Here is a 27,558-nt window from a genome sequence, read left to right as displayed (position 1 = left end):
GAATGGCTTCCAGGCTCCATTTTACAGCTGTTAACCAGAGTGACACCGTTTTGTATATCACATTTCACAAGAGATAATCAGGTATGAGCATACAGATCTATGTTTAAGAATGTTCGCTGCAACTTTATTTAGAATAATATTTCAAAATGTTCTACATGCTAAACAATAAATAAATGGATAAGTAAACTGTGCTTAGGCTTATTGTGCAGCTTATAGAACTAAAATAAGATTTGATGTTAGTTTAACAATTGTTTTTAAATAAAAATAAAATAAATAGAAGCCGAACCGTGCCAGGCCTGGCAGAAGAATGACAAGTGGGAGGAGTGAGAGCCGGAAAGAGTGGTGGCAGGTGAAGTCGGAGACGACAGAGGAACTGGTTTCCTCCGCCCCGCAAGGCACACAGCCTGCCGACACCCCATCAATACATGTGGAAGGGGAAAGAGACTGAATGGACGAATGAATACAACTTGATCCAGGTAGCGTTTCGGGAGCGGCCGCTTTACCTGTTAACCTCTCTGCCTGACAAGCGGCCAACATACGGAATCAACCACCAAGATGGCGGCGCCCTTGAGGAATCCGCAACTAGGTCGCCGCCATGTGTCGCCTAGGAAGGTACGAATTCGACCCTCGTACGGAATCAGATTCCAAGATGACGGCATCTATGAAGAAGTCACGCAGTAGGTGCAGCCATGTTGCCTGTACGTTCAGGCCGTACTAGCAGCCGCCGTACGGACTCTAGTGACAAGGTGGTGGCGCCCTCGGGAAAGCCANTCGGGAGCGGCCGCTTTACCTGTTAACCTCTCTGCCTGACAAGCGGCCAACATACGGAATCAACCACCAAGATGGCGGCGCCCTTGAGGAATCCGCAACTAGGTCGCCGCCATGTGTCGCCTAGGAAGGTACGAATTCGACCCTCGTACGGAATCAGATTCCAAGATGACGGCATCTATGAAGAAGTCACGCAGTAGGTGCAGCCATGTTGCCTGTACGTTCAGGCCGTACTAGCAGCCGCCGTACGGACTCTAGTGACAAGGTGGTGGCGCCCTCGGGAAAGCCACAATGTGAGCGCGGCCATGTTCCGGGCGAACGTGTGGATTCGGCCACCATACGGATACGATAATCAAGATGGCGGCGCCTGAGAGTTCTTCGGGGGCTCTAGGCGAGCGACCTACTGGTTTGCGGCGGAGACGACGCACGGGGCCTGCGCAATAGGAGTACCCTGCCTGGGAGGCGTGACCAGAAGCGGAAGTAGTTGTGGGCGCCTTTGCAACCGCCTGGGACGCCGCCGAGTGGTCTGTGCAGGTTCGCGGGTTGCTGGCGGGGGTCGCGAGGGAGTGCGCCGGGAGCGGAGATATGGTGAGTACCGGGTTCAGGGAGGGGTTCGGCGGTGGAGGTCGGTGGGGTTGGCAACAGTAGGGTCTGTCGGCCGACTCAGGGGTCTGTGGTGAGCCGTAACCGGAGTCTGTGGACTGAACGGCGGGAGTCTGTGGGCAGAATGATGAACCATCTGGGAGTTCTATGGTGAGCCACGGTGGGGGAGTCCGTAATAGAAGTTTAGTGGGGACAACGGGTGGCAGTTCCGTGGGAAACCGTGATCGGGGATTGTAAGGAGTCACATTGGGTGGTCTGTAGTGAGCCGTGACGAGGAGTTCGTGTCCGGGGATCCGTGGACAGCCGCGACTGGGGGTGGGTGCGGGTGCCAGGTGGGTCTATGAGGTAAACAGGGAGAGGTGCGTAGAGAACCGCGATGGGAAGTCCGCAGTGAATTACGCGGGGTCTGTGAGGCGCCACGATGGAGGGTCGCGATGCCCCATTAGCGAGTGTGGACGCAGGGAGCGGGTGTCGGTGGGTGCGTGATGGGAAGTATGGAGCAAAGTAATAGGATGTCAGGGGAAGGGATGGAGGTCAGTGGGGACTGTGATGGAGAGGTTTTTGGGGGGCCCCGATGTGAAATCTGCAGGCAGAGTGGGGATCCCTGCTGACCATGGTGGAGCTGTAATGGGATAAGCCGCCACGGTGGGGGCTGTTTAAGGATCCGTAATGGGGGTGTCCTGCAGGAGGGAGATGGTTCAGACCCAGAGCCTCCAGATGCTGGGGAGGATAGCAAGTCGGAGAATGGAGAGAATGCGCCCATCTACTGCATCTGTCGCAAACCAGACATCAACTGCTTCATGATGTGAGCCCGGGAGAGGTGGGCGGGGTAGACACTGGCAGGGTGGGGTGAGGCCGATGGGCCGCGCCCCTCACATCTCCACCGCCTGCCCCATCCTCCGCAGCGGGTGTGACAACTGCAATGAGTGGTTCCATGGGGACTGCATCCGGATCACTGAGAAGATGGCCAAGGCCATCCGGGAGTGGTATTGTCGGGAGTGCAGAGGTGAGGGCCATGGATGGACAGGGAAGGCAGGTGGGGCTTCAAGGGAGGAGGAGGAGCCATAATGGGGGGTCATGGGGAGTAGTGATACACGTCTGTGGTGAGCTGGATTGGGGTCTCCATTGTGAGTGGTAATAGAAGATCCCACGGGAAGAGGCAGCTCTGCCCTGGACAGGGGTGCAGAGTAGATGGGTGGGATAGTAAGGGAGAAAAGAGGAAGAAAGAGGTTTTGGGACCATTCAGGCCCTCCAGTGCTCACTCACTTTGGCCCTACTCTCTGCCCCACAGAGAAAGACCCCAAACTAGAGATTCGCTATCGGCACAAGAAGTCACGGGAGCGGGATGGCAATGAGCGGGACGGCAGTGAGCCCCGGGATGAGGGTGGAGGGCGCAAGAGGCCTGTCCCCGATCCAGACCTGCAGCGCCGGGCAGGGTCAGGGACAGGGGTTGGGGCCATGCTTGCTCGGGGCTCTGCTTCGCCCCACAAATCCTCGCCGCAGCCCTTGGTGGCCACACCCAGCCAGGTGAGTGGCTGCATAAAGTGAGTAGATGTGTAAAGTGGTTCCGTTTCAGTCCTACCTGGGTCCATAATTTCTGTTCTGGGCCCTGTCCTCCAGCATCACCAGCAGCAGCAGCAGATCAAACGGTCAGCCCGCATGTGTGGTGAGTGTGAGGCATGTCGGCGCACTGAGGACTGTGGTCACTGTGACTTCTGTCGGGACATGAAGAAGTTTGGGGGCCCCAACAAGATCCGGCAGAAGTGCCGGCTGCGCCAGTGCCAGCTGCGGGCCCGGGTGAGCATGGACAGAGCTGGGTAGGGTCAGGTGTGGGAGAGCTGGTGGGTCCATGCATCGTTAGTGAAGTCTAGGCATGGCTAAGCCAGGTGGGATTAGGCCTGACTGTATCTAGACAGGTGGGAAGGGACCTGTCATGTCCAGATGAATGGGGCATGACCTGGTATGCTGGGCTGGCAGAACCCCCACCAACCCTGGGTGGACAGAGTGGGGTCAGGCGTTTCCAGGTGGTCATGCATGTCAGTACAGATAAGACAGGGGTGAGCATTCCTGGTAGTAAGGGGTAGTGGGGAGGTGTGTCTGGGGAGGTAAGGCCAGGCCAGGTGGGTGGGGTTGGGCAAGGCCGCCCTCCATCCACCTGGGGCTGACCTGGGCCTTCCTCCTGCCGGCACAGGAATCGTACAAGTACTTCCCTTCCTCGGTGAGTCCAGCTCCCCAGGGTGGGGCGGGGCATGCGGGCAGGGCGGTCAGGGCCAGTCCTGAGATTCTGCCCCGCAGCTCTCACCAGTGACGCCCTCAGAGTCCCTGCCAAGGCCCCGCCGGCCACTGCCCACCCAACAGCAGCCACAGCCATCTCAGAAGTTAGGGCGCATCCGTGAAGATGAGGGAGCAGTGGCATCATCAGCAGTCAAGGAGCCTCCTGAGGCTACAGCCACGCCTGAGCCACTCTCAGATGAGGACCTACCTCTGGATCCTGACCTGTATCAGGACTTCTGTGCAGGGGCCTTTGATGACCACGGCCTGGTGAGCAGATAGGAGCATCCCTGGTGGAAGGGTGGAGGTTACAGAAGCAGAGAGTATCCGTAATGAGGAGACAGAGGGTATGGAAGGCTGATATGGGACATGAGTAGGTGGTGGGGTTGTCATGAGCGGGGCAGGTGGGTCAGTGCATGCCCTGCTTGCAGCCCTGGATGAGCGACACAGAAGAGTCCCCATTCCTGGACCCTGCGCTGCGGAAGAGGGCAGTGAAAGTGAAGCATGTGAAGCGTCGGGAGAAGAAGTCTGAGAAGAAGGTGATGGAGAGGGTAAAATGGATGTGGAAAGGCAGAGGGTGGGGTTGAGGGAGAGGCAGAGGTCAGAGGCTGAATGGGGCAAGAGCCAGAAAGGGCTAGAATGGAGCAGGAGTCTGGGGTCTGGGGCTGACTTTGACTCCACCCTGACCTGACCTGTCTTGCTTAACAGAAGGAGGAGCGATACAAGCGGCATCGGCAGAAGCAGAAGCACAAGGATAAATGGAAACACCCAGAGAGGGCTGATGCCAAGGACCCTGCATCGCTGCCCCAGTGCCTGGGGCCCGGCTGTGTGCGCCCCGCCCAGCCCAGCTCCAAGTATTGCTCAGATGACTGTGGCATGAAGCTGGCAGCCAAGTGAGTCATTACTGAGGGGTTCAAGGGAGTCAGGAAGTGCATGGTAGGGCCTGACCACTGCCTTCTGTATGTCTACCAGTCAATCAGCTGTCCACCATTCAGTCACCAAACAGCCACTACTCACTCAGCCATCCATCTATCCGCCCGTGTCCATCCAGCCACCATTCCGCCAGTCACCTGTTTATTTCTCCTTTTGCCATTTAGTCATGCATCTATTTTCCCACCCTCACTTACTGATCACCTCACTTATTCTGTTGCTTGCTACCTTCCCTGCAGCCGCATCTATGAGATCCTCCCCCAGCGCATCCAGCAGTGGCAGCAGAGCCCTTGCATTGCTGAAGAGCACGGCAAGAAGCTGCTGGAACGCATTCGCCGAGAGCAGCAGAGTGCCCGCACTCGCCTTCAGGAAATGGAACGCCGATTCCATGAGCTTGAGGCCATCATTCTGCGTGCCAAGCAGCAGGCTGTGCGCGAGGATGAGGAGGTGAGCGAGCAGCGGCGCAGCGGGGCAGGGCCGGTACTTTGTCCTTCCTAGCCTTATTGTTCCTTCCACCCCCTGCAGAGCAATGAGGGTGACAGTGATGACACAGACCTGCAGATCTTCTGTGTTTCCTGTGGGCACCCCATCAACCCACGTGTTGCCTTGCGCCACATGGAGCGCTGCTATGCCAAGGTTGGGGGTCAGACTGAGGGGGCAGACCATGTGGGAACATCAGTGGGCCAGTGGGGGACAGATTTGTTGTCTGGGTGGTGTCTTGGGAGGGCATGCAGCGCACATCCACAGTTCCCTCCATTTGTGCTCATCCCTCCAGTATGAGAGCCAGACATCCTTTGGGTCCATGTACCCCACACGCATTGAAGGGTAAGTGAGGGTGCCACGCGAAGTGAGAGGTGTGGGGGGTTAAGGCGGAGGTCAGAAGTGGGATGTGTGTGGAACTGGGACAGAATACAGGCAAGGACAGGTGGACCTCCCTTTACTACCCTCTCCCTATTCCAAACCCCCAGGGCCACACGACTCTTCTGTGATGTGTATAATCCTCAGAGCAAAACATACTGTAAGCGGCTCCAGGTGCTGTGCCCCGAGCACTCACGGGACCCCAAAGTAAGGTTTTCCTTCAGCTCCTCCCATTTTGCCCCTCCTCCCTGCCTCGCTGTCCCACATTCATCCCTGCCTCCCTCACCTCACTTTTCCTTCACTTTTTCCTCTCACCTTCTCTGGTGCTTCACCCTCCATTCCTCCCTTTTCCATGCCTCCTCACCGTTCCCTGAACCCTCCAATCTTTACCTTCTCCCTCCTTGAGCCCCCATTCCTATTCTCCCTTATCCCCGTTATTCATCCTTCCAACCTGGCCTCCCTGCAGGTGCCAGCTGACGAGGTATGCGGGTGCCCCCTTGTACGTGATGTCTTTGAGCTCACGGGTGACTTCTGCCGCCTGCCCAAACGCCAGTGCAATCGCCATTACTGCTGGGAGAAGCTGCGGCGTGCAGAAGTGGACTTGGAGCGCGTGCGTGTGGTAGGTTTCCCTGCGGTTTCCGTGGTGCATGTGGTAGGTTTCCATGCCGGACGTGGCCGAGGGCAGGCGGGGCTTCAGGTGTTCCTGCTTAGGACTCCTGCCACTCTCTTGGCAGTGGTACAAGCTGGACGAGCTGTTTGAGCAGGAGCGCAATGTGCGCACAGCCATGACAAACCGCGCGGGATTGCTGGCCCTGATGTTGCACCAGACGATCCAGCACGATCCCCTCACTACCGACCTGCGCTCCAGTGCCGACCGCTGAGCCTTCTGGCCCGGACCCCTCACACCCTGCATTCCAGATGGGGGAGCCGCCCGGTGCCCATGTGTCCGTTCCTCCACTCATCTGTTTCTCTGGTTCTCCTGTGCCCATCCACTGGTTGACCGCCCGTCTGCCTCTATCAGAGAGTCTGTCCCCGTCGACATGTTCAGTGCCTGGTGGGGCTGCGGAGTCCACTCATCCTTGCCTCCTCTCCCTGGGTTTTGTTAATAAAATTTTGAAGAAACCAAGGAAGCTGTGTCCACATTGCTGCGGTTGCAACTGTTCCAGACTCCTGGATAAGATGGGGGGCGCCTGCACCCGGGGAGAGCCCAGGGACCCACATTCCCAGCCTCCCACGGGCAGAGAGCCTACGCAGCACGCATTCAGTGTGGTGACGCCGCCCACGCGTGCTCCTGTCTCCCACCCAGAGCTGTCGTCCGCTATGGACGCCAGGCCCTGCCTTTTCCCCACAATCCCCACGTTGGGGATCCGCCTCTTGCAGGGGCGCGCCCTCCCGCGTGCCTCAGTTTACCTGCGGTGCGTCACCGCCCCTTTCCCCGCCCCACGCGCTCCAGCTGCTGTTCGGCGGGGAGGAGGGAGCGGGACAAGACCGCCCTGGGGTTGACCGGCGAGCACAGGATAGACCCCAGCGAGAGATGGGAGAAGAGAGTGCCTGCTGGGCCAGGGAGTGCGCAGGCGCGAAGCAGCTTCCTCGCCGCTGTGGGTATCCGCTGCGGAGACCGCGGGAGGGAAGGGAGGGCGCAGGCGCAAACCCTCCCCGACCACTTCCCTTCAGGTTTAGACTGGAGAGCGCATGCGCAAGCTAGATGGTCAGCGAGTAGAGCCCCGACTGCAGGTCCCGCCTTCGATGGGGCGCGACCTGTCGTTGAACGTCAGCACGCAGATGCAACTGGTTTTCGGCCGGGGGGCGCGCACCCCGCTGCAGAGCGCCAGCCCGCAGGCGCGGGAGCCTCCCTATTAAGGGCACGCGACGTCGAGGCAATAGCACGCAGGTGCTTAGCCAGAGGCGGAGCCCGAGAGGCAGGCAGCGGAGTTCCGGTTCCGGGAGCAACGAACAGCCGCGGAGGCGACAGCTACCGCTTCAGAGGAGGCGGCCGCGGAGGAGGAAGAAGGGGAGGAGGGCGAGGCGGAAGGTGCAGGAGGGACCCTCGCCATGGGTCCAAGGGCCTAGAGTGGCGGAAGATACCGGCGTGGTGCCAAACTGGTGAGACAGCCTTGGGGCTGGACGTGGAGAGTGCTCAGGCGGAGGATGGGAAGGAATTGTGGCTCAGAACGCTGACGGGGAGGAATCAAGGGCCCTCAGGCCGATGAGGGGGAGGAATGGCGGCGTCGGAATACTGACGAGGAGAAACGGGGGAATTTAGGCTGAGGACAGGAAGGAATGGAGCTCAGAACTCTGACAGGTAGGAGTGTCGGGATCCTGGGACGAGGACGGAGAGGAATGGCGGAGATCAGAACGCTAAAGGGAGACATCAGGGCATCTGAAGTTGAGAGAGAAATGGGGGTTCAGAACTCTGAGCGGGAGAAATGAGGGGCCCTCAGGCTGATGACAGGAGAAATGGAGGCGTTGGAATGCTGAAAGGGAGGAATGGGAGGCCCTATATAGAGGACGAGGAGCAGTAGGAGATCAGAACGCTGACAGTTAGGGATGGCATGATCCCAGGACAAGAACAGAGAGAATGGGGGAGGGTTCGGAATGCTGAGGGGAGAAATTAGGGTCTCTCAGGATAAGGGAGGAATGGAGAATGAGAACAGGGAGAGGGAGAAGTGGGGAACTTTTTGGATGTAGAGGAAGGAGACAAACAGGAAGGTTTGGGGGCAGAGACTGGGGAGAAATTGTGGGCCAGAACATTGAAAGAGAAGAAAAATAAGGGGGGAGCTCTTGGGCTGAGGAAGGGGAGGCATGGGAGGCTTCCAGTGTGAGGAATGGAAAAGATGAGGGGCTATTCAGGCCATGGGTTGGAGCAGTTGTGTCTCGCAGAGGAAGTCGAGGTTGTAACACTGAGGTAGCAAGATAAGAGGACATCAGGCAGAGAAGGAATGGAATGGTTAAAACACTGAAGGAGGGAAATTAGGAATTCCTGGGTCGAGGAAGGGGGGAATGAGAGACTACTGAAGCCAAGTAGTGAGGGCAAGAGAAATGGGGCCCTTTGGGGCTGAGGATGGGAAGTATGGGGGTCTTGTGGTGATAAAATAGAGGGATAGAGGCCCTTAGGTCAGTGACAGGGAGGAATGAGGGGGGAAGATGAAAAGTTTCTGGATTGGTAGTGAGGCGAAATGATGGGCTGTCAGTCTGAGGATAGAGAGTAGGGGATTAGGACACTAAGAATAATAAGCAGAGATCCTTGGGTTGAGGAATGAGGATCTCCTAGGCCCAGAATAGGAAAGAATGGCGTGAGAATATGAGGGGTTTCTTTTCCATATATGGGCTGGTTGCCTGCGGCAGGTCCTAGGTCTTGGGCAAGCACTAATGGATACCAGTGATTTGTGTGGCCTGGGGCACGTTTTGTCCCTTCCTAGAGCCTCAGTTTCCCTCATCCCCTCAACTCCCTTTCAGGCTACTGCTGCTTCCTGTGGCCTCCATGGCTGAGGACTGGCTGGACTGCCCGGCCCTGGGCCCTGGCTGGAAGCGCCGTGAAGTCTTTCGCAAGTCAGGGGCCACCTGTGGACGCTCAGACACCTATTACCAGAGGTACTGGGTGGGTTGTGGGCAGAGTGGGGGTGGGGTAGAGCCTGATTAGGGTAAAATCAAATAGTGCGGATAAATTTATGGATGGAGTTTAAATTATGCACAAACAGTTAATCCTTATTAGTGGATTTTATGTTTGCAATTTCACCTTCTTAATACAATGTATTTCTAACTTAAAAGTCACTACTCACAGTGCATTTGTGATTGTTGAAGGATATGCACAGAGCAGTGAAAAACTGTCACTCAATGCATGTGTTTCTAGCTAAGACTGAAGGAGCCCTTTTTATTTCAGCTTTAATACTGTAAACAAGTGTCCTTTTCGTGGTCTGTTTAGTGTCACATTTTTCTAACGTTTGTATGTTTTGTTGGTGATTTTGCTTTTTAAAATAGTCCTCAAGCGTAGTGCTGAGGTGCTGTTTAGTGTTCTGAGTGTGAGAAGGCTATGTCGTGCCTTACGGAGAAAATACAAGGCAGATAAACCTTGTTGGTTATCTGAGTTACAATGCTGTTGGCTGTAAGTTCAATGTTATGCATCAGAATTATGGTACAACCAGAAAAAGAAGGAAGTTTGCCAGTATGTGCACAAGGCTGATTCAGAAAATACAGAAAGCATTTATGGGCTTGAAGCTATGGAAGAGTGAGAAAGCAGCTACGTTGGTGGATTCATGAAATGACGATCAATAAAGCATAGTGGACAGCATTGTTGAGGAAAGCCAAAGTCACGTTACTCTGGGTTAGGAAAATATTAAGGTTGTATCAGCTAGTGCAGGCTGACTTGCACATTTCAAAAGGCAACATGGCATGAAAAATGTTAAACTTGCATGCAATGCAGGTTCTCCCTATCAGGAGTCTTCCGAAGAATTTTAAAAATACCTGTTAAGTGTTATATAGGAAAGGGGTTGTGTAGAAGAGTGGTTTTCAATGCCAATAAGATTGGCTTGTTAAACAAGAATATTGGCAAACAAACCTACAGAACACATATGGCCTCCAAAGCCCCTGGTTTGAGTCATTCAAAGACCATGCAAATAGTCATTTGTAAAAAATATATATTAAGTAATGTGTATTTAAACAGAAACACGCACAAAGCAGAAGTTCAGATGCTCTCAGGAACCTAACCCTGTATTTCCTCTAGGAGCAATGGTTTTGTATTCAATGTTCATGGCAACTTTGTAGAACATAACTACCATAACTAATGAGAATCAGCATAGATGTTTATAAGCATTTACATGTGTTTAGGCTACAATAATTATTATGTTTCTATATTCGTTCTGATTTTTAAAATCTAAGTTGCCATTTTGCAGGTAAATATCAAATTACAAATTACTTTTTGTTTGTATTTAGTTATAATTTATTCACATATTTATGTACTTGTATAAAACTTTCAAAACTTAGAAGTGCAGTTGTCAGGAACTATGAAGGATCTGAGATTTCATTCTTAGGACAAGATAATAGTGAATTTGTCAGAATTTTGTAGATGTTGGTAGGAGAGGTAAGACTCCTGGGTTACAGATCAAAGACAGTTTATTACAACAGTTGCAGGATCCAGAATAAGTCTCCCCCTTGTCTGCAATTTCATTTTCCATAGCTTTAGTTACCTACAGTCAACCACCATCCAAAAATATTAAATGGAAAATTTTAGAAATAAACAATTCATTAGTTTTGAATTGTGTGCCGTTTTGAGTGGCGTGATGAAATCTCACACTATCCTGCTCCGTCCTGCTCAGGAGGTGAATCATCTCTTTGTCCATATCCATATCCATATCCATATCCATGTTCTATACACAACCTGCCTGTTAGTCACTTAGTAACCATCTCAGTTATCAGGTAGAAAAAAACACAGTACATATTACATTAGGGTTTGGTACTATCCACGGTTTCAGGCATCCACTGGGGAACTTGGGATGTATGCCCTGACGAGAGGGGGAATTACTGTATTACTATTTTTGTGCCAGTTTCCTGAATCCCAATTCCTACAGCATGACACGAAGAGGGTTGTATTATTATAGGAAAAGAACCCTGAGCTTAGAGAATCAAGTTTTTTTTATAACATTAGGACAGTAAGTATGCTTTCCCTTTACTATGGAAGGAGATCCTGTCTCTTATCTTCCAAGGTTGTTGGCTTTACAAACATCCTTGGAAAGATAGTTTATCAAAAAGGACAATCGGTGTCTCTCTTGGAGGGCGTACAGAAATGCAAGAAACTGGGGGTCCCAAAATCAATTACTTACACTTTAATTTGTGTGTAGTTGCATTTGTTTATATGTTTTTAAAACATATTTGTGTTGTTTTCTTTACTTGATTATATACTGGGTACATAATGGTAACTTATTTGTTTGTTTATTTATTTATTTATTTTTTGAGACAGCGTCTCGCTCTGTCGCCCAGGCTGGAGTGCAGTGGTGCAATCTCGGCTCACTGCAAGCTCCGCCTCCCGGGTTCAAGCCATTCTCCTGCCGCAGCCTCCCGAGTAGCTGGGACTACAGGCACCCGCCCCCATGCGTGGCTAATTTTTTTTGTATTTTTAGTAGAGATGGGATTTCACCATGTTAGCCAGAATGGTCTTGATCTCGTGACCTCGTGATCCGCCCGCCTTGGCCTCCCAAGGTGCTGGGATTACAGGTGTGAGCCATTGCACCCGGCCAGTGCTAGCATATTTATATGTTATTTAATATATTTCTGTTCCTATTTGTGTCTATTTTTACTTACGTGAAATAGTTCCAGTATTACTAATATTATATGCTGTAAATATGTTCATCTGTTTACATTTATATTGTTTCTGATGTTTGTATTTGTGTTAGTATTTATATTAATTTTTTTATGTTTTTAAGGTTAGTTGAGGTGGGGCTGGGCAGGGCTCACAGGCCAATTCCAGGCTGCCTCCTCTATCCTGGCAGCCCTGTCGGAAGGTTGTGTGGGTGAAATGACATTGGCTCCACCTGGGTGCTAACCCATCATGGCCTATCCCTAGCCCCACAGGAGACAGGATCCGAAGCAAAGTTGAGCTGACTCGATACCTGGGCCCTGCGTGTGATCTCACCCTCTTCGACTTCAAACAAGGCATCTTGTGCTATCCAGCCCCCAAGGTACTTCACAATGTGAGATGCCTAGGTAGGGGTGGCTGTACCACTCAACACCCACCCACTGACCCATATTCCTCCTTCCCTTACTTTCCAGGCCCATCCTGTGGCTGTTGCCAGCAAGAAGCGAAAGAAGCCTTCAAGGCCAGCCAAGACTCGGAAACGTCAGGTTGAACCCCAGAGTGGTGAGGTCAGGAAGGAGGCCCCAAGGGACGAGACCAAGGCTGACACTGACACAGCCCCAGCTTCATTCCCTGCTCCTGGGTGAGTGTTGGTCTGAGGTGAGCCAGATAGGTGAGGGTTGTGTTTGGGGTGCTCTTGGACTCCTCACCTGCCTTTCCCATTCCAGATGCTGTGAGAACTGTGGAATCAGCTTCTCAGGGGATGGCACCCAAAGGCAGCGGCTCAAAACATTGTGCAAAGACTGTCGAGGTGAGTGACCCCCAGAGGATGGGGCATCAGGAGATAGGAGCTGGAGCAGGTTCAGTGTCATGCTAGGCTGGGGGTTGAATGTAGATGTCAGGACAGAGGCTACTGGCTTGGTTGGAGGTTGGATACTGGAGATAGCAGGCATGGGTAGAGGTTGAATGGTGGAAGTCAGGGCACAGGCAGTGAGTGAATCAGTCAGATGTCTGTTGCTTTCTTTCCACTTTTCTTCTTCCCTCTTCCTCCCCACAGCACAGAGAATCGCCTTCAACCGAGAACAGAGAATGTTTAAGGTAAGCACAACCTGCTTTCTCTTCACACCTCTGCAGTGGGAGCAGGATGTGATCGAGCTGGTAGAGTCCTAAGGGATGATGATAGGTCCACCGGATGAAGTCATTTTATAGGGTGCTCTCCATAGGTCAGCAGACACAGTAATGGGAATTAATGGGTTAATTAATTCCTGTTACCATTAGTGCGTTAGTAGACACAGTGTTGAAGTTAGCAGGGGACCAGTAGACATACTAATGGCGTCAGTGATGAGGCTAATGGGCGACTAGAAGTCCTGGTGATGGGAGCTGATGTAGGTACACGNACGCTGCCTCCGGATTGTGGAAAGGGTGAGTCGGGCAAGTGGAAAGAGCCCAAGGCTCACCTCGGCCCCTGGCCCTCGTGGGCTTGGCCCCATGCTTCATGCCTCTGCTCCCACATCCCCCTCCAACAGAGCCGAGGGTGTGGAGTATGCCGGGGCTGTCAGACCCAAGAGGACTGTGGCCGTTGCCCCATCTGCCTTCGCCCTCCCCGCCCTGGTCTCAGGCGCCAGTGGAAATGTGTCCAGCGACGTTGCCTACGGGTGAGTCAGGCTGGAGGGAGCAGAGCTCATTCTGCTGTTAAAATCGTCGCTACCTCTGCTTCCTTTCAACCTGGCCTTGCCTACCTTATGTCTTTCTTTTCTGCCTAACCCCACGCTCACCTTTCTGGCCCCGCCTGCCTGCCCCTGTCTGCCAGCACCTTGCTCACCGCCTGCGTCGCCGTCATCAGAGATGTCAGCGACGCACTCCCCTGGCTGTGGCTCCCCCAACTGTGAGTGCCTCATGCCACCCTCTGTCTGCCTGTCCCATGCATGCTTTCTGCACTTAGGGAGTGGGGAGTTCCTGTGTCTGCCTGGTGCCACCAAGCTGAAACCACCCTTTCTGGTCTTTCCCAGGGTAAACATGCCCGCCGCAAGGGAGGCTGTGACTCCAAGATGGCTGCCAGGAGGCGCCCCGGAGCCCAGCCACTGCCTCCACCTCCCCCATCACAGTCCCCAGAGCCCACAGAGCCGGTGAGGCCCCAGTGGGTGGAGGGAAAGCACAACCCTGACCTTACCCAGTACCTGCCCTGACCCCACCCCATTTGCCTCTACAGCACCCCAGAGCCCTGGCCCCCTCGCCACCTGCCGAATTCATCTATTACTGTGTAGACGAGGACGAGCTAGTGAGTGGCCCCACCCTACCTGGATAAGCCTAGACTCTCAGGACGCTTGGTTAACTTCAAAGAAGCAGATGCTGGAATGAGCCTATTGGGGAACAGCAAGGCACAATAATGGGTCCTAGGATGGAATGAGTAGATAATGGAGGACTAATACGAGGTCAGCAGGTGCAATGACAGTGCCTCATGTCACATGTATCAACACTGGTGGCTGATGCAGGACTAATCGACACAGTTGGGATTGATAGAGGAGCAACTAGCACAATGACTGGGGTTCACATAGGATGAGCAGACAGAGTAGGCACAGTGATGGGAGCTAATAGAGAGTTAACAAAATGTTGCTGGAAAAGGGGTTTAGAGACATTTTCTTGGTAGCCAGTGGTGGCCTAGGAAATACAGCACTGGATATTGTAGTGGAGCAGCCACAGTCCTAATGGTATCGAGGGCCAGCTCGCACAGCGATAGTGGCCAATGTTGAACTAGCAAATGCTGAGGAGTGACTAGCCGGGAGTCAGGAGGCTGAGACTAGTATGCAAGTAGCTCCTTCTTATGGGGCTAGAGGAGCACCAGGACCAGCACTGGAATAGGCGTTGAGGATGGCCTCTCCTAGTCCTAGTTGACAGCACCACCCATTCCCCCCACCCCAGCAGCCCTACACGAACCGCCGGCAGAACCGCAAGTGCGGGGCCTGTGCAGCCTGCCTACGGCGGATGGACTGTGGCCGCTGCGACTTCTGCTGCGACAAGCCCAAATTCGGGGGCAGCAACCAGAAGCGCCAGAAGTGTCGTTGGCGCCAATGCCTGCAGTTTGCCATGGTGGGTGGGGCAGGAAGGGTCAGGTGGCCGGGATAGGTTGGGCCAGGCGCCCCAGTGCCTGGGAGTGGTGGGCAGGCTTGGTAGGTGGGTGGGTGGCGCAGTAGCTTTGGTTGAGGATTAACAGACATTGTGCTTGGCTTAATGAGTCTAGGTGGCATTGGTGTTGCTAATAGGAGACTAGCAGGCTCAATGACGAAGGGCTCATACGTAAGCAGATTCCGTGCTGGGACCGATGGGAGATTAGCAGGCATGTGGAGCCGGGCAGGGTGGATGTGACTGGTCAGGACACCAGGTAGCCATAGCACCCTATCTTTCCTCATAGAAGCGGCTGCTGCCCAGTGTCTGGTCAGAGTCTGAGGATGGGGCAGGATCGCCCCCACCTTACCGTCGTCGAAAGAGGCCCAGCTCTGCCCGACGTCACCATCTTGGGCCTACCTTGAAGCCCACCTTGGCTACACGCACAGCCCAACCAGACCATACCCAGGCTCCAACGAAGCAGGAAGCAGGTGGTGGCTTTGTGCTGCCCCCGCCTGGCACTGACCTTGTGTTTTTACGGGAGGGCGCAAGCAGTCCTGTGCAGGTGCCAGGCCCTGTTGCAGCTTCCACAGAAGCCCTGTTGCAGGTGAGGGCCCCACCCTGTCCTGCCCTTCCCAGCCCCACCCAGCCTCATGCCAGGGAGCTGAGACCAAGTCTGCTGCAATCCTCCCTCACGCAGGAGGCCCAGTGCTCTGGCCTGAGTTGGGTTGTGGCCTTACCCCAGGTGAAGCAAGAGAAGGCGGATACCCAGGACGAGTGGACACCAGGCACAGCTGTCCTGACTTCTCCCGTATTGGTGCCTGGCTGCCCTAGCAAGGTGGGGGCAGTGATGGATGTTCTGTTGATGCCGTAGCAGGCTGGTCTGTAAGCAGAGTGATGATGAGCCATGATGGTTCTCTTGAGCAGAGCAATAGATGTGCTGATTGCGACCTTTCTGCAGAATTACCCCGCCTGTCTAACAGACACCCTACCTCCCGCAGGCAATTAGCTTTGCCCGCTTTGCTATCCAGCTAACAGAAAAATGGAGGTCAGTGAGGAATGGGAATGGGAAAGGTTTATAGGCAGAGATGGCCTTTCTGTGTTGAAATGTGATGGAAGTAGGATTTATCAGCACAGTGAGGGGTTGGCTGATACAGACTTTCCTCAGGCTAACTCTGCCCTTCTAATGGCTGCCTGTTTCCTACTTCTCCCAGGCAGTAGACCCAGGCCTGCCATCTGTGAAGCAAGAGCCACCTGACCCTGAGGAGGACAAGGAGGACAACAAGGATGACTCTGCCTCCAAATTGCCCCCAGAGGAAGAGGCAGGAGGGGCTGGCACACCCGTGGTCAGTCCTGGGGATGCCCCACCCTGCCCTGACCCTGCCATAGCCCCAACAACCACATTGACCTATGGTGTTAATTCTTCTCTAGATCACGGAGATTTTCAGCCTGGGTGGAACCCGCTTCCGAGATACAGCGGTCTGGTTGCCAAGGTGTGCCCCACACAGTGAGGGGTGGGGAGGGAGTGGGTGTTGGCCAGATGTGGGCCCTGAGTTTTGAAAGTATAGTCAGCAGTTTGGCATGGTGTGGTGGGAGGTAAAGGCCCATACCCATGATGCTGATCACAATTAATGAGGGGCATGTGTGTAGGACCATAGAGATTTCTCCGGAGATCCAGCCCAATAGCATTCCAGGTTAGGACTCTCCTTTGGGGGTAGGGGGAAGACTTGACACTCTATCATGAGATTTGAAAGAAAAAGATAGGGAGTCTGGTCCCTATTTTCCTAAGAAATATCTATAGGGGTCAGCTTTAATATATAAATTCTTGTTCAGAGAATAATCATTTGGGGTCTTGAAGGCCTTTGGAGTCTCCAGGAGACCTCTGGGTGGGCTGTTGCTTGACGTTGAGCAATGTGTATCAGAGAAGTGGTGCTGGGCTTGCCTGGGCAGTGGGATGGGCAGGAGATCTGGGTTCCGAGCTGGCTTTGTGAGCTGGGTTCACACATAGTTGTGTGATCTCTGGTTGCCCTGTACTTCCTGGAGCTATCTCTGTGGAGGGGCTTGGGCTGGATCTCTTGAGCCTTTCCTGAGCCTATTGAGGTTATTAACTTCAGATGCCATGCAGAACTGTCCCTATAGTCCTGGCATAGGACGAAGGGTAGATGCCTGTAAGGACTAGAATGGTTGGGAGGGCAGGGGAATGCTGACTCCTGTAGAATGTTGACAGACCCTGCATAGAGCCCCAGACACTGGCAATGTAAACTATTGGCCAAGCACATGGATTCCTTTGCTCCTACAAACTAGCCTACCAGGCTGGAAACCCTTTCATCTATGCTTGGCCAATTACAGAAGTACTGATTGAGTTCCTGCTTGGTGCACAGCATTGAGGACAATGAGCCCTGCAAAGCTTATATCCTGTGTCAGGAGACACAGGATACCTACCTTCAGGGAGCTTATAATCTGACTATGGACAAGCTGTCTATAATGGTAGTTTTCAGAAGATATAAAAAAAGATAAAGGTATAATTAAGGGGAAGTGGATGGAGGACACAGAATACTAGGAAATGGTTTTGTAATGCTCCATTTCGCACATAGCAAACCTCATTCAACATACAGACCTGCTCCCTCTTCCCTAGGTCCAAAGACCTTAAAAAACCTGGAGCTAGAAAGCAGTAGACTGGAGGCTTCTACAGACTGTAGGATTCAAGGTGATATTTGCAGACTGGCTTTATGAGAGACAACACTGATCTACTAGGGGCTGGACCCTAGATTGGTTGCCAGGGCTTGTGTGTGAATCAACCCTAGGAGGAAAAACCTACCACGAAACCAGAGGAGCAGGCCTAACAGTACTTTGAGCTTCTAGAAGAAGTAAGCGGGAAAGGAAGAGAAAGAGTAGAAAGTTGGTGCATCTTCTCCTCCCCAAGAGCCTGAGTATAAGAAGTTGGGTTTTAAGGGTGGGGGAGCTGGGATGGGGAAAGGTAATATAATTAAAACCACCACAAAACAACCTAAACAAGCCATGTTCATGAATAATTGTAAGTGGCTTCTGGATGAGACCTGGCAGTGTCTCTACATACTTCCTCAGGGAGACAGCAATTGAAAATGTAATTGAATAAATAAGGAAAGGAACTGCTATTTGGTGTGTTCCTCTGTGGACCCAGTTTATTTAATCCTTAAAATAATCTTTTTGGGAAGACATTGATTTTGCCCATTTTTGTGAATGGGAAAACTGAGACTCATTAATTTGTCCAATGTCGAACAGCTGGTGTTAGTAGAGCCTAGAATCAAACCCAGCTTTTAAAGCCCTTGTTCTTTAAGCCACTAAACTGTAACCTGTAATCCTGTATGCACTAACAGGAGTTTTCGGTGACCTTCAAAACACAGATTACTATAAGTACTATAATAAATCCCTTACATTCCTGTCTCTAGCATGGTTTAGAAAGTGCCAAGACTCGATGTAGATGGGGTCACCTTGTCAGAGCATCTGTTCATACAGAAACTGGGTTTCCTGCAGACCCCAGATGCTGCATAGGATTCTTCAAACCCTACGGGATATATCTCCCCACTGGCTGCTGTCCATTTTGCTTGTTACCCTGACTCCCCCTCTTCAGCTAGAGCAGTCTTTGTAACTAAAGCTGCCAGCCTGGCTCATCTTTCCTGACAACGTGCATCTCCTGCCCTCTGATGACCTTTGTGCTTGGCTCCTGCCCTCAGCCCAAATGTCTTCTAGGAGGCTGAATATCTGCTTCGAGTCCTGCCCAAGGGCCAGTCTTGGCTCAGCCCTACCTCACTCTTTCCAATTCTTCATTCATAAAGTGCCAAAAAGATTAGACCTGTAATTTGTTAGCCAGCTTTACAGGGCCAGGACTGAGTGAGTGCCTCCTTAAACTTTGTATCCTACGTGCCTCCCTTGCCTTACCCTAGTCCCAGCCCTGCAGCTTTAAGTAATTCAGACATGGATGAGCCATTTCCCAGTTCTATCATACAGCCTCTGCCACCTTCCCCACCCCTTCCTTTATTCCACCCTAACTAGTTCAGCCCTAGTCAAGACTGGATAGACTGATACTGCTTTGTTTCCCCCAGGAACCAACCACCCAACCCCAGCATTCTGGTAATTTTGACAGTGAGCTATATGAAATTTATTTGATTGACATTTAGACTCATGAGTTAAGCTTCTGCCTACCATGTATGTTAGGGTACAATCAGAAGAGCAGAACCACTAAGATAAAGATTATGTATATATGTACTTTAAGGGATTTATTATAGAGATCTGACTGCATGCCATTGTGGGAGCTGGTTAAACAGTCTCTGTAAGGCTGTTATCTTTGCATCTAATGCTGGAGCTTGAAGTCTGCAGGGCAGGCACTCGGGAAGGGAAGATGGATGTAAAGTGTGGGAGACCGAGGACACAGTGGAGCCCACGAGCACGAGCTGGAACCCACGAGGATGGCCCGGAACCCATGTCAGTCTCTCACCACCTCCAGCTTCGATGATGTGGGTGTCCTGCAGAAGAAGCTGGTGCCCTTCCTCACAGAGTTAAATATGCATCTGGCCCAGGAATTAGAGAAGCTGAAGAGATGATCCTGGGGAAGGTGGAGCAGCTGCAGGCCTGGCTGCAGGCCTGACTGCTGCCCACACCAACGAGGTGATCCAGCAGATACATGACAATATGTGAACTGCAACAGCGCCTGGTGCCCCAGCACCAGCCTTCCAAGTGTAAAAACAATATGCTGCTGCTTCACTTCTGCGCTCCAGTTATCAAGCAAAATGTCTCTTGTGGCCCATCTTACTGGAAGACAGTTCTGGGAAACAGCCTCACCAAGGTGACACATTACAAAGCCGCCCTACCATGAATCCGCTCCCAAGGGTCTCACTACTCACCTGAGGATAACTCAATATAACTTGCTGAAAATGCAAAGCTGAAGACCATGAATTTCATGGTGATTCCAGCAAGTGCAGAGATTCTATGAAGCCCACCCAGAAAAAACTTGCTGGTCCTGGCTATTTTTGTGTCATTCAAGTATTGAGAACCAGCCCTGTGGTAGGCACTGTACTGAATACTAGGATACAGAAATGCAAAAGATACGGCCCATGCAATTTTATTAAATGCATCAATATGTATTACAAATGGTGAATGGATTTCCAACTTTATCATGGAATTTAATGCTGAATATATAGAATTCAGAAAATTATTGGGAGGACAGCCCTTTTGTGAACCTTGTTTGGGGCACAGTAGGAATTGGAAATAATTTAGTTTCTATCTCTAAGCTGTTCTATTTTAAAATTATTTTTAAATTTTTATTGTCCCACTTACCTGCTCAGTGTTTCTTTTGGGAGTGGTTTGGTGGGAACAGTGTTGACTGCCTCTGAGAAACTGGGATAGTGGGTGGGAAGATCAAGGTCACTTCTTTCCAAGGACCCTGAGAGATTCACTTCCCTAGGCCGCGGGGGCGGGGGGGTTCACTGAAAGCTGAGGCTCTTGGTGCGCAGCACTGGCGGGACACCGTCAAGCTGCTGGTGGGCCCGCCAGGGGGCGCCGGGGCGAGAAAGGCCGTAGTTCCCGGCCGGGGAACCACCGGGGCCCTGGAGGCACCCCCCCGTCACCCATCACCAGTGGCCTGGCGGCCCTGGGGCGTGGCATCCGCCCGGCGCAAACCCCAGTACCTGGGCTAGGGCCAGAGGGAAGCTGAGTGCCCCTCTTCAAATAGTGGTAAAACAGGCACAACTGAACCGGGGTTAAATTTCGGAGCTCATCCAGGGTGAGGGCGGGGCTCGACGACCTAGGACGTTCAAGTGTTGCTGGGTGTCGCCAAGGGTCGGTTTACCCCATCGCCTCAGAAATTGTGACCAGGCCCTCTGGGCTGCACAACCTTGGGAATCCCCAGTGGGCGGTCCCGAATCTCCGCCGATTTTCCCAAGCCCTGCTCCGGGCCCAAGGCGTTTTCATTGCCGCCTTCCCGGAGGTGTGGTGGGGGAGGTTCCGCCCAGACCGACGGGCGGGCCCGGGGCCCGTTGAAGATCAAAGAACCGCCCCTTTGGACACTCCAGGAAACCGAGACGACCACCTAATTTGTTTCTTTTCTGTTTCAGACCACGTAAACTCTTAGTAAATGCAAATGAGTGTTTTACTGAACTGCAATTGAAAACACAAAATGACAGAATTATTAAAAGATGATTAAAAGAGAAGAAAGACATTTCGTGGCTGAAAAGCTGAACCAGCAATTCAGGAAATGGAATTCATATTTAGAAACGTACCATATACAAAAGCCGAAGTGGGTGGTTTGCGTATGATTAAGGAATGCTAATTTACAGTAAATTGCGTCCTTAAGGAGGGTATACACATTAGTTGTGCTTATTATACGTCAGTTTGACGTAGGTACTGATTTGTTGCATGTGCTCAAGTGTTCTATGCTCACCCCCACTTTGGGAGTACCAAAGTGTCATTCTTAATTGGCTTTTAGGTATTACCACCTTACTCTTGACTGGAAATGCAACTGTGGTTACTACCTGTGCTGCAGGTCCGTCCTGGTTCTCTGATTTGTGTTTCCTGTTCTGCGTGAATCCTGATTCTCAGAAACCAGTTACTGGACTTCTGATCCACATCCTGATCCTTCCACTGTGACCCTCAGACTCTTAATTATGCCCCACCAGGTCGTGCCACTGCCCCACTAGTCCATCTGATCTGTCCCCATCCTAGGATATCCTGAGTCTAAGCCCTGGTTTCTGCCAATGGCAAACGGGAAGATTTTATTAACAGCCTTTATTATTATTATTATTACTGGTTATTTGGTTTGACAAGGCACTCAGGCTCCCTGAGCTTTGCCTTAGCTGGAAAATAAGGATAGTAATACTTGCTATTCTATCAACCGTATAAGATATTTGTGGCCACGCGCGGTAGCGCAGCCTGTAATTCCAACACTTTGGGAGGCCGGCGGGAGGGGCAGGGGGTAGGATCGCTTGAACCCAGGAGCAGGAGTTCCAGCCTGAGCAACATAGCAGGACCCCCTATCTCTTCAAAATTTGTTTTTAAATTAGCAGGGCATGGTGGCGCAGGCTTTGTAGTCCCAGCTACTCTGGAGGCTGAGGCCCAGGAGGACGAGGTTGCAGGGAGCCATGATCACGCCACTGCACTCCAGCCTGGGTGACAGAGCGAGACCTTGGCTCAAAAAAAGTCTGTTAGGTTCAAAGGTTGTGTGTGTGAAAATATCTTGGAAATTGTAAAGAACTACACAAATACAAGATTTTCCTGTGATCATTACCGTCATCAAGATTAACCTAGAGATAGTGCAAAATTTAAGCTTCCCAAAAAATGTTCGCTAACCTTTCTCATACCTTTAGACCATTACAGGATATAAATAGCAAAGTCAACTGGAATTGTAATTAGAGCTTCGATTTTTCTTGGGCTAGAGGTTTTTTCTGCCATTCTGATAAACCCTAGAGGAAGGGAGCAAGGTCGGTGGGGTTTGGCCGAGGGGCGGGGTGAGGACCGCGCAGACTCAGCTTCTCGGCTGGAAGAGGAAGTCGCGAGTGCAGGCGTCTGCGGCCCCCATGGTGACCAGACCGACTTCCGTCCGACCCGCCCACCTCTACCTTCCCCTAACCCCGCGAGGCGCACCATGGCAACCAGACTTCTGCGTCGCGGAAGCGGGTCCCGCAGGTCGCCACGGTTGGGGGAAACGCGGCGGACGCCGCCCTCATCCCGAAGGGGACTCGAAAATGTACAGCCAGCGGTTTGGCATCGTACAGCGGGAGGTTAAGGGCCCCACCCCCAAAGTGGTGATCGTGGTAAGCACAGGATGTGTCTGCTGGACCCTTCAGCTTTCTCCATCTCTGCGCTCTCCAGGCCTGGCCTATCCCACTTCGGCCCCCCACCCGGGGCCTTCTTGAGGAGAACGGGTGCCGCCTGATGCAGTGGGTTGAATTTTGAAAGAAGGAAGATAAGGTCGCTCACCTACCTACCCCACCTTTCACCCACTCATCCCCCTCTATTTCCATGCTTACAGCATTTCATCTGCCCCCAAAGTTGTAATATTTAGGTTCTGTTTTGGAGAATCACTACTAGGGATCTTAGGGTTTTCAGTCTCCAAGACACCGGAAGGATGTCTGTCCCCCATGCAGTGGCCAGTGTGTGTTATGGAAAGGGCACCCAGCCCAGAGACAGATCTGGGGGCAGGGCTGGCCTACGATTTGGAGCTGGTCTTTCACTCCTAGGAAAATCGTCTGGGGAAGGGGAATTAGGTTGTGAGAGGTTATAGCACCCAACGCCTTTCCTGTGCCAACTCAACCAGTAACCATTGCTGGACTGAAGTGTCCCTTCAGACCTGGGAAAAACGCAGGTTCCTGCCTCTAAGGCTAGAGTGGTAGTAGGGCAGGGAAATATGCTTGCTGTAGAATTTGATGGTTCCTGCTGAGAACCTCAGACACTATTGGTCCATACATGTAGATTCCTTCATTTCTACAAACTAGTTTCTACCCACCAGAAAACTGCCATGTAGGCAGAGTTATTGCTTGAGCCCCTGCTTTGTATGCAGTATTGTGGGCGATACAGGGGTGGATACAATGATCCTGGAAGGTTAACCCTTTATTGAAGCCTGAGCCCTCCCTTCAAGGAGCTTATACAGGTTAAGTATCCCTTATCTGAAATGCTTGGGACCAGAAATGTCTAGAATTTCAGATTTTTTTTGGATTTTGGAAAACTTGCATATACATAATGTAATATCTTGGGGAGGAGACCCAAGTCTAAACACTGAATTTATCTATATTTCATTACCTCAAAGGTAATTTTATTTTCCCCTTGGGGGTGCTGAATAAATATGTGTTGTTTGCTTCCGTTTTCACTGTGACCCCTTACATGAGGTCAGGTGTGAAATTTTCCACTTATGCCATCATGTGGGTGCTCAAAAAGCTTCAGATTTTGGAGCATTTCAGATTTCTTATTTTCCAATTAGGGGTGCTCAACTTGTAATCCAATTGCAAAAAAGAATTATGTATAATGAAACCACTAAAGGTTAACATGGTAAATAATGATGTGCTATATTGTCTGTTATATCAGTTTATGGAAGAAAGATCAGTGATTCAGTTGTATTATGCTCCACAGGGCACAGAGCAAACTTCAGTCAACCTATAGACCTGCTCCTTCTTTAGGTCTGAGTACTGTAAGATCTGGAGCTGGAAAGCAGTCGATGGGACACGTTAGTAGGCTGTAGGGTTCAAGGTGATAATTATAAACACACTTCATGAAGGACAGAAGATCTACTTTGGGTTCTGTATCCAAACACAGGGCTCAGGGGCTGAGCCATTGTTGGGTGCTATTACTTGTGTTGGGAACCAATAAGGAACAAAAAACAAACAAAAACACTAAACCAGAGAAGCGGGCCTGTTGAATACTTTGCACTTGAGAAGAATTAAGAGGAAAAGGAAGAGGTTAGAGTTGATGCATCTGCTCCTCCAGTGTCTGAGTGTGATAAGAAAGATAGTTAGAGGTAGCAGAATTGTGTTGCAAGAATTAAAGCCACCAACAGATGAGAATTGGGTCCTAAACAATTCCCCAGGAGAAACCTATGAAAAATGTAATGTCTGAAGTAATGGGACATCGAAAGGAGCAGCTATTTGATGAGTGTCTCCTAGAACCCATTAGGAGGATACTTATTTTGCTCATTTGACAGGTGAGAAAACTAAGATTCAAAGAGATTAAGTAACTTGCTCAATTCAGTTAGTAGTGGACAGAGGCCAGAATCAAACCTAGGATGTAAAGCATTGTTCTTTAAGACAACCGAACTATAAATTGTAATCCTAATAACTATAATTTGAGATGCTACAGTAACAAAAAGCCTTCAGTGACCTTGAAAACCCAAAGTAGTTAGTAAAATATCCTGTGTTTTCCTGACTTTAGCATGGTTTAGAGCTGTGATGTCCAATAGGTAGCCATTAGTCACACATAGCATTTGAGCACTTGAAGTGTGCCTAGAGTCACATATTGACAAGATAATATTTTGGATATATTGGTTAAATAAAATATACTATCAAAATTAACTTACCTGTTTCTTTTTACTTCTTTAAATGGAGCCACTTGAAAATTGAGAATTACATACCTGTTTTGCATTATATTTATATTGAACAGTACAGATTTTGAACAATGCCACGACTGTGCTGGGATTGGCATCACCTTTTTTGAGAACTCCAGGTCATACCCCTAACTTATCAAGAGATTGGGTCCTTCCCAGACTGGAGTCCTTCACATGATTCCCAAGCCTTAAAAGGCTTCCTGACCCCATGGGTACTGCTCATGGTGTTTCTGACCTCTTCAACCAAAATATACCTCAGCCCTGTTTCCTGTCCTGACAACTGGAGCCAGTGTTTCTAGATTATCTTGGTGTTTCGTTCCTGTTCTCAGCTCACACTGGGAGCCTTAATTCCTGCTGTGTATGCTGCCCAGGGTGCCACTGTGATCCTCCTTTGCTTTATTTTCACAGATCTATATTAATAAAATGCTATCAGTTTTGGAGAACAGTCATCTAATTAACTGGCTGTAGGCTCCAAATAATTCTGACATGGATTAGCTACTTTCCGTGATATAACCCCCAATATCATCTTCTGTCTCCTTACCACCCCAGGCTTGCCTTACCTTGTTCAGCTAAATCTGGTTACCTCATGCCTACCCTGAGCCCTGGATCTTTTCATTAAACCGTCTTCAAATGTTGATTTCCTTTCCTCAGGAGACTTCATTACAAACACGTAACTCTAGTATTTCTGGTAATCCTGATGGTGATATTCTAAGTGTAAATGATCAGATTGACTGTCTCTCTCTGCCTCTTAAGAGTTTTGTTTCTATGAATCAGCACCCCAGTGTCTCACAACTCACCTAAGGATGACTTGATAAAACTGTTCCTGAAAATACAAAGCTCAAGACTATGGATTTCGTGGTGGCTCCAGGAGGTGCAGAAATTGCATCAAGCCCACCCAGAAACATTGTTTCTTTTATTCATTCATTCATTCATTCATTCATTCATTCATTCATTCATTTCTATTGAGAACCTCACTGTAGTAGGCATTATGTTCAATGCTAGGAATACAGAAAGGAAAAAGATATAGTCTATGTGATTTCATTAAGTATATCTATATATATTCAAATGGTACATGCATTTCTAACTTTTTTAGTGGACATTTCTGTAAAAACAATACATTTACAGAAATTCAAAGTAGCCCAAAAGATCAGGAACACACTGTTTGCATTAAAACTTCTGGGCACCCTAGAAATAGGAATAAAGTTCTACCACCAGCTTTTTTTCTTTTTCCTTCTTTCTTCCTCCCTCACTTCATTTCTTCCTTCTTAGTAAAAGATCTTTTATTGTCACAACTCATTATATATCCATATCCATATACACATATATAAACACATATATACATGTATATACACATATATTCTATATATTCACGTAGTAGCATCTTTTCATTGAAAGTATTTTGATGTGATAACTATGGTGTCCGACCAGGAGAAATAATGTGGAATAATGGGTGGCTATGTCAAGGTCAGGAATTAGAAGACCTCTAATTCTTGTTTTATCTGCCCTGTTTGAAGCAAGTTCAGCAAATCACTTAATGTCTCTGGGTTTGACTAGATAATCTCAACAGAGTCCTGTTCACATTTTTAAGTTTGTAATTTCCATCAACTTTTTTCCAAATGACACTTTAGAAATATTTGAGACTGTTTTGATTACATCTTAGGTATAGGCTCAGAAAATGAAACAAGTTACTCTTTAGGTGCCTAAGCTGTATTCAGTTGTAGTAGGATGTATTAGTTTTTTATATCCAATTTTATTTAGTATGAGTATTGATTGAGAGCATAACTAATTGAAAATATGCAGTTGATTCTTTGGCTTATTATGAGTGATAGTTGGTTTTTGTTTTCAGAGACCCAAGCCTCCTAAAGGCCAAGGGGCTGAGCACCATCTAGAAAGAATCCGACGCAGCCATCAGAAGCATAATGCTATTTTGGCTTCCATTAAGTCAAATGAGCGGGATCGCTTGAAAGTTGAGTGGGACCAGCACAGTGACTGCAAGTTTTTGGACAGCCTTGTGCGAGCAAGAATCAAGGATGCCATGCAAGGGTTTATCATTAACCTTGAAGAAAGACGAAATAAGTAAGGCTCACAAACCTGGGACCCAAGCCATGAAATATTCCTAAAACCACAATTTGAGATTGACCAGTCAAAAATCAAATTTAGGAAGATCATGGCTGAGATATATTAAATCCATAGCTATTGCTGGTTAATATTTTTAATATTTTTCTTGTGATAACCTATGTTTTGATGAAGAACAATATATTGTTTCATGTTTCATTATTTTGATTGAAATCTGTTCATTTTACTCTTTTGTTAAAAATATATATTTCATATCTTATTTATATGTGACCAAATAAAATATGGTGCAGTTGGTTGGGCTTAGTGGGTCATGTGTATAATCCTACCACTTTGGGAGGCTGAGGGCGGAGGATTGTTTGAGCCCAGGAGTTTGAGACCAGCCTGGGCAACATAGTGAGACCCCATCTCTACAAAAAAATTTAAAAATAGCTGGGCATAGGAGCATCTGGCTGTAGTCCCAGGTGTTCAGGAGGCTGAGGTGGGAGGATCACGGAGGTCAAGGCTGCAGTGAGCCATGATCACACTGCATTTCTAGCCTGGGTGACAGAGCGAGACCCTGTCTCAAAAAAAAAAAAAAAAAAAACAAAAAAAAAACCAACAG

General features: G+C 50.1%; 3 protein-coding genes across 27 annotated transcripts in view; all 3 read left to right on the top strand.

Moving 5' to 3' along the window:
* Positions 1 to 789: 789 nt before the first annotated feature.
* On the top strand, positions 790 to 6,557 carry CXXC1 (CXXC finger protein 1). 2 transcript variants are annotated; one of them, XM_017888353.1, is made up of 16 exons: positions 1,084 to 1,356; positions 1,436 to 1,521; positions 2,058 to 2,176; positions 2,277 to 2,377; positions 2,663 to 2,898; positions 2,992 to 3,168; positions 3,563 to 3,589; positions 3,667 to 3,912; positions 4,074 to 4,181; positions 4,351 to 4,535; positions 4,812 to 5,019; positions 5,098 to 5,208; positions 5,348 to 5,397; positions 5,541 to 5,637; positions 5,897 to 6,049; positions 6,165 to 6,557. In XM_017888353.1, exons 2-16 carry the CDS (start codon positions 1,519 to 1,521, stop codon positions 6,309 to 6,311), a joined length of 1,968 nt encoding a protein of 655 aa, XP_017743842.1. In that variant the 5' UTR covers positions 1,084 to 1,356; positions 1,436 to 1,518; the 3' UTR covers positions 6,312 to 6,557. The 2 variants fall into 2 exon arrangements, with proteins under 2 accessions (XP_017743840.1, XP_017743842.1); XM_017888351.1 differs by lacking the exon at positions 1,436 to 1,521 and having other exon boundaries at positions 790 to 1,356.
* A 560-nt stretch (positions 6,558 to 7,117) lies between these two features.
* MBD1 (methyl-CpG binding domain protein 1) lies at positions 7,118 to 20,130 on the top strand. 24 transcript variants are annotated; one of them, XR_001888427.1, is made up of 17 exons: positions 7,118 to 7,533; positions 8,887 to 9,021; positions 11,987 to 12,101; positions 12,193 to 12,359; positions 12,445 to 12,527; positions 12,774 to 12,814; positions 13,243 to 13,371; positions 13,527 to 13,601; positions 13,726 to 13,842; positions 13,926 to 13,994; positions 14,636 to 14,803; positions 15,126 to 15,425; positions 15,519 to 15,656; positions 16,033 to 16,164; positions 16,250 to 16,311; positions 17,454 to 17,685; positions 19,168 to 19,255. XR_001888427.1 is itself a non-coding variant. In XM_017888337.1 (17 exons), exons 2-16 carry the CDS (start codon positions 8,912 to 8,914, stop codon positions 17,491 to 17,493), a joined length of 1,746 nt encoding a protein of 581 aa, XP_017743826.1. In that variant the 5' UTR covers positions 7,118 to 7,533; positions 8,887 to 8,911; the 3' UTR covers positions 17,494 to 17,525; positions 19,168 to 19,300. The 24 variants fall into 24 exon arrangements, 23 of the variants coding, with proteins under 23 accessions (XP_017743826.1, XP_017743827.1, XP_017743831.1 ...); XM_017888337.1 differs by having other exon boundaries at positions 17,454 to 17,525; positions 19,168 to 19,300; XM_017888338.1 differs by having other exon boundaries at positions 17,454 to 17,525; positions 19,175 to 19,295.
* A 2,163-nt stretch (positions 20,131 to 22,293) lies between these two features.
* Positions 22,294 to 27,558, top strand: part of CFAP53 (cilia and flagella associated protein 53) — a gene marked incomplete at its 3' end in the record, with an annotated part of 25,742 nt that continues 20,477 nt past the window's right edge. The window contains exons 1-2 of the mRNA XM_017888327.1: positions 22,294 to 22,602; positions 26,728 to 26,957. Of these exons, the coding sequence (XP_017743816.1) occupies positions 22,366 to 22,602; positions 26,728 to 26,957 (467 nt within the window). The remainder of the gene's footprint in view (positions 22,603 to 26,727; positions 26,958 to 27,558) is intronic.

This window comes from Rhinopithecus bieti, unplaced genomic scaffold (genome assembly GCF_001698545.2).
Source record: "Rhinopithecus bieti isolate Rb0 unplaced genomic scaffold, ASM169854v2 scaffold_18407, whole genome shotgun sequence".
NCBI lineage: Eukaryota > Metazoa > Chordata > Mammalia > Primates > Cercopithecidae > Rhinopithecus > Rhinopithecus bieti.
The sequence above is the reverse complement of the archived record's forward strand: the minus strand, read 5'-3'. Positions and strand labels throughout refer to the sequence as shown.

Bases quoted from the DNA above. Each gene is read 5' to 3' on its own strand.
- CXXC1 (XM_017888351.1), top strand. The intron at 4,182-4,350 runs GTGATGGAGAGG...CTTGCTTAACAG, and splicing joins AGAAGAAGTCTGAGAAGAAG to AAGGAGGAGCGATACAAGCG. The intron at 4,536-4,811 runs GTGAGTCATTAC...CCTTCCCTGCAG, and splicing joins GGCATGAAGCTGGCAGCCAA to CCGCATCTATGAGATCCTCC.
- MBD1 (XM_017888328.1), top strand. From the start codon at position 8,912: ATGGCTGAGGACTGGCTGGACTGCCCGGCCCTGGGCCCTGGCTGGAAG. The intron at 12,102-12,192 runs GTACTTCACAAT...CTTACTTTCCAG, and splicing joins TGTGCTATCCAGCCCCCAAG to GCCCATCCTGTGGCTGTTGC. The intron at 13,602-13,725 runs GTGAGTGCCTCA...GGTCTTTCCCAG, and splicing joins TGGCTGTGGCTCCCCCAACT to GGTAAACATGCCCGCCGCAA.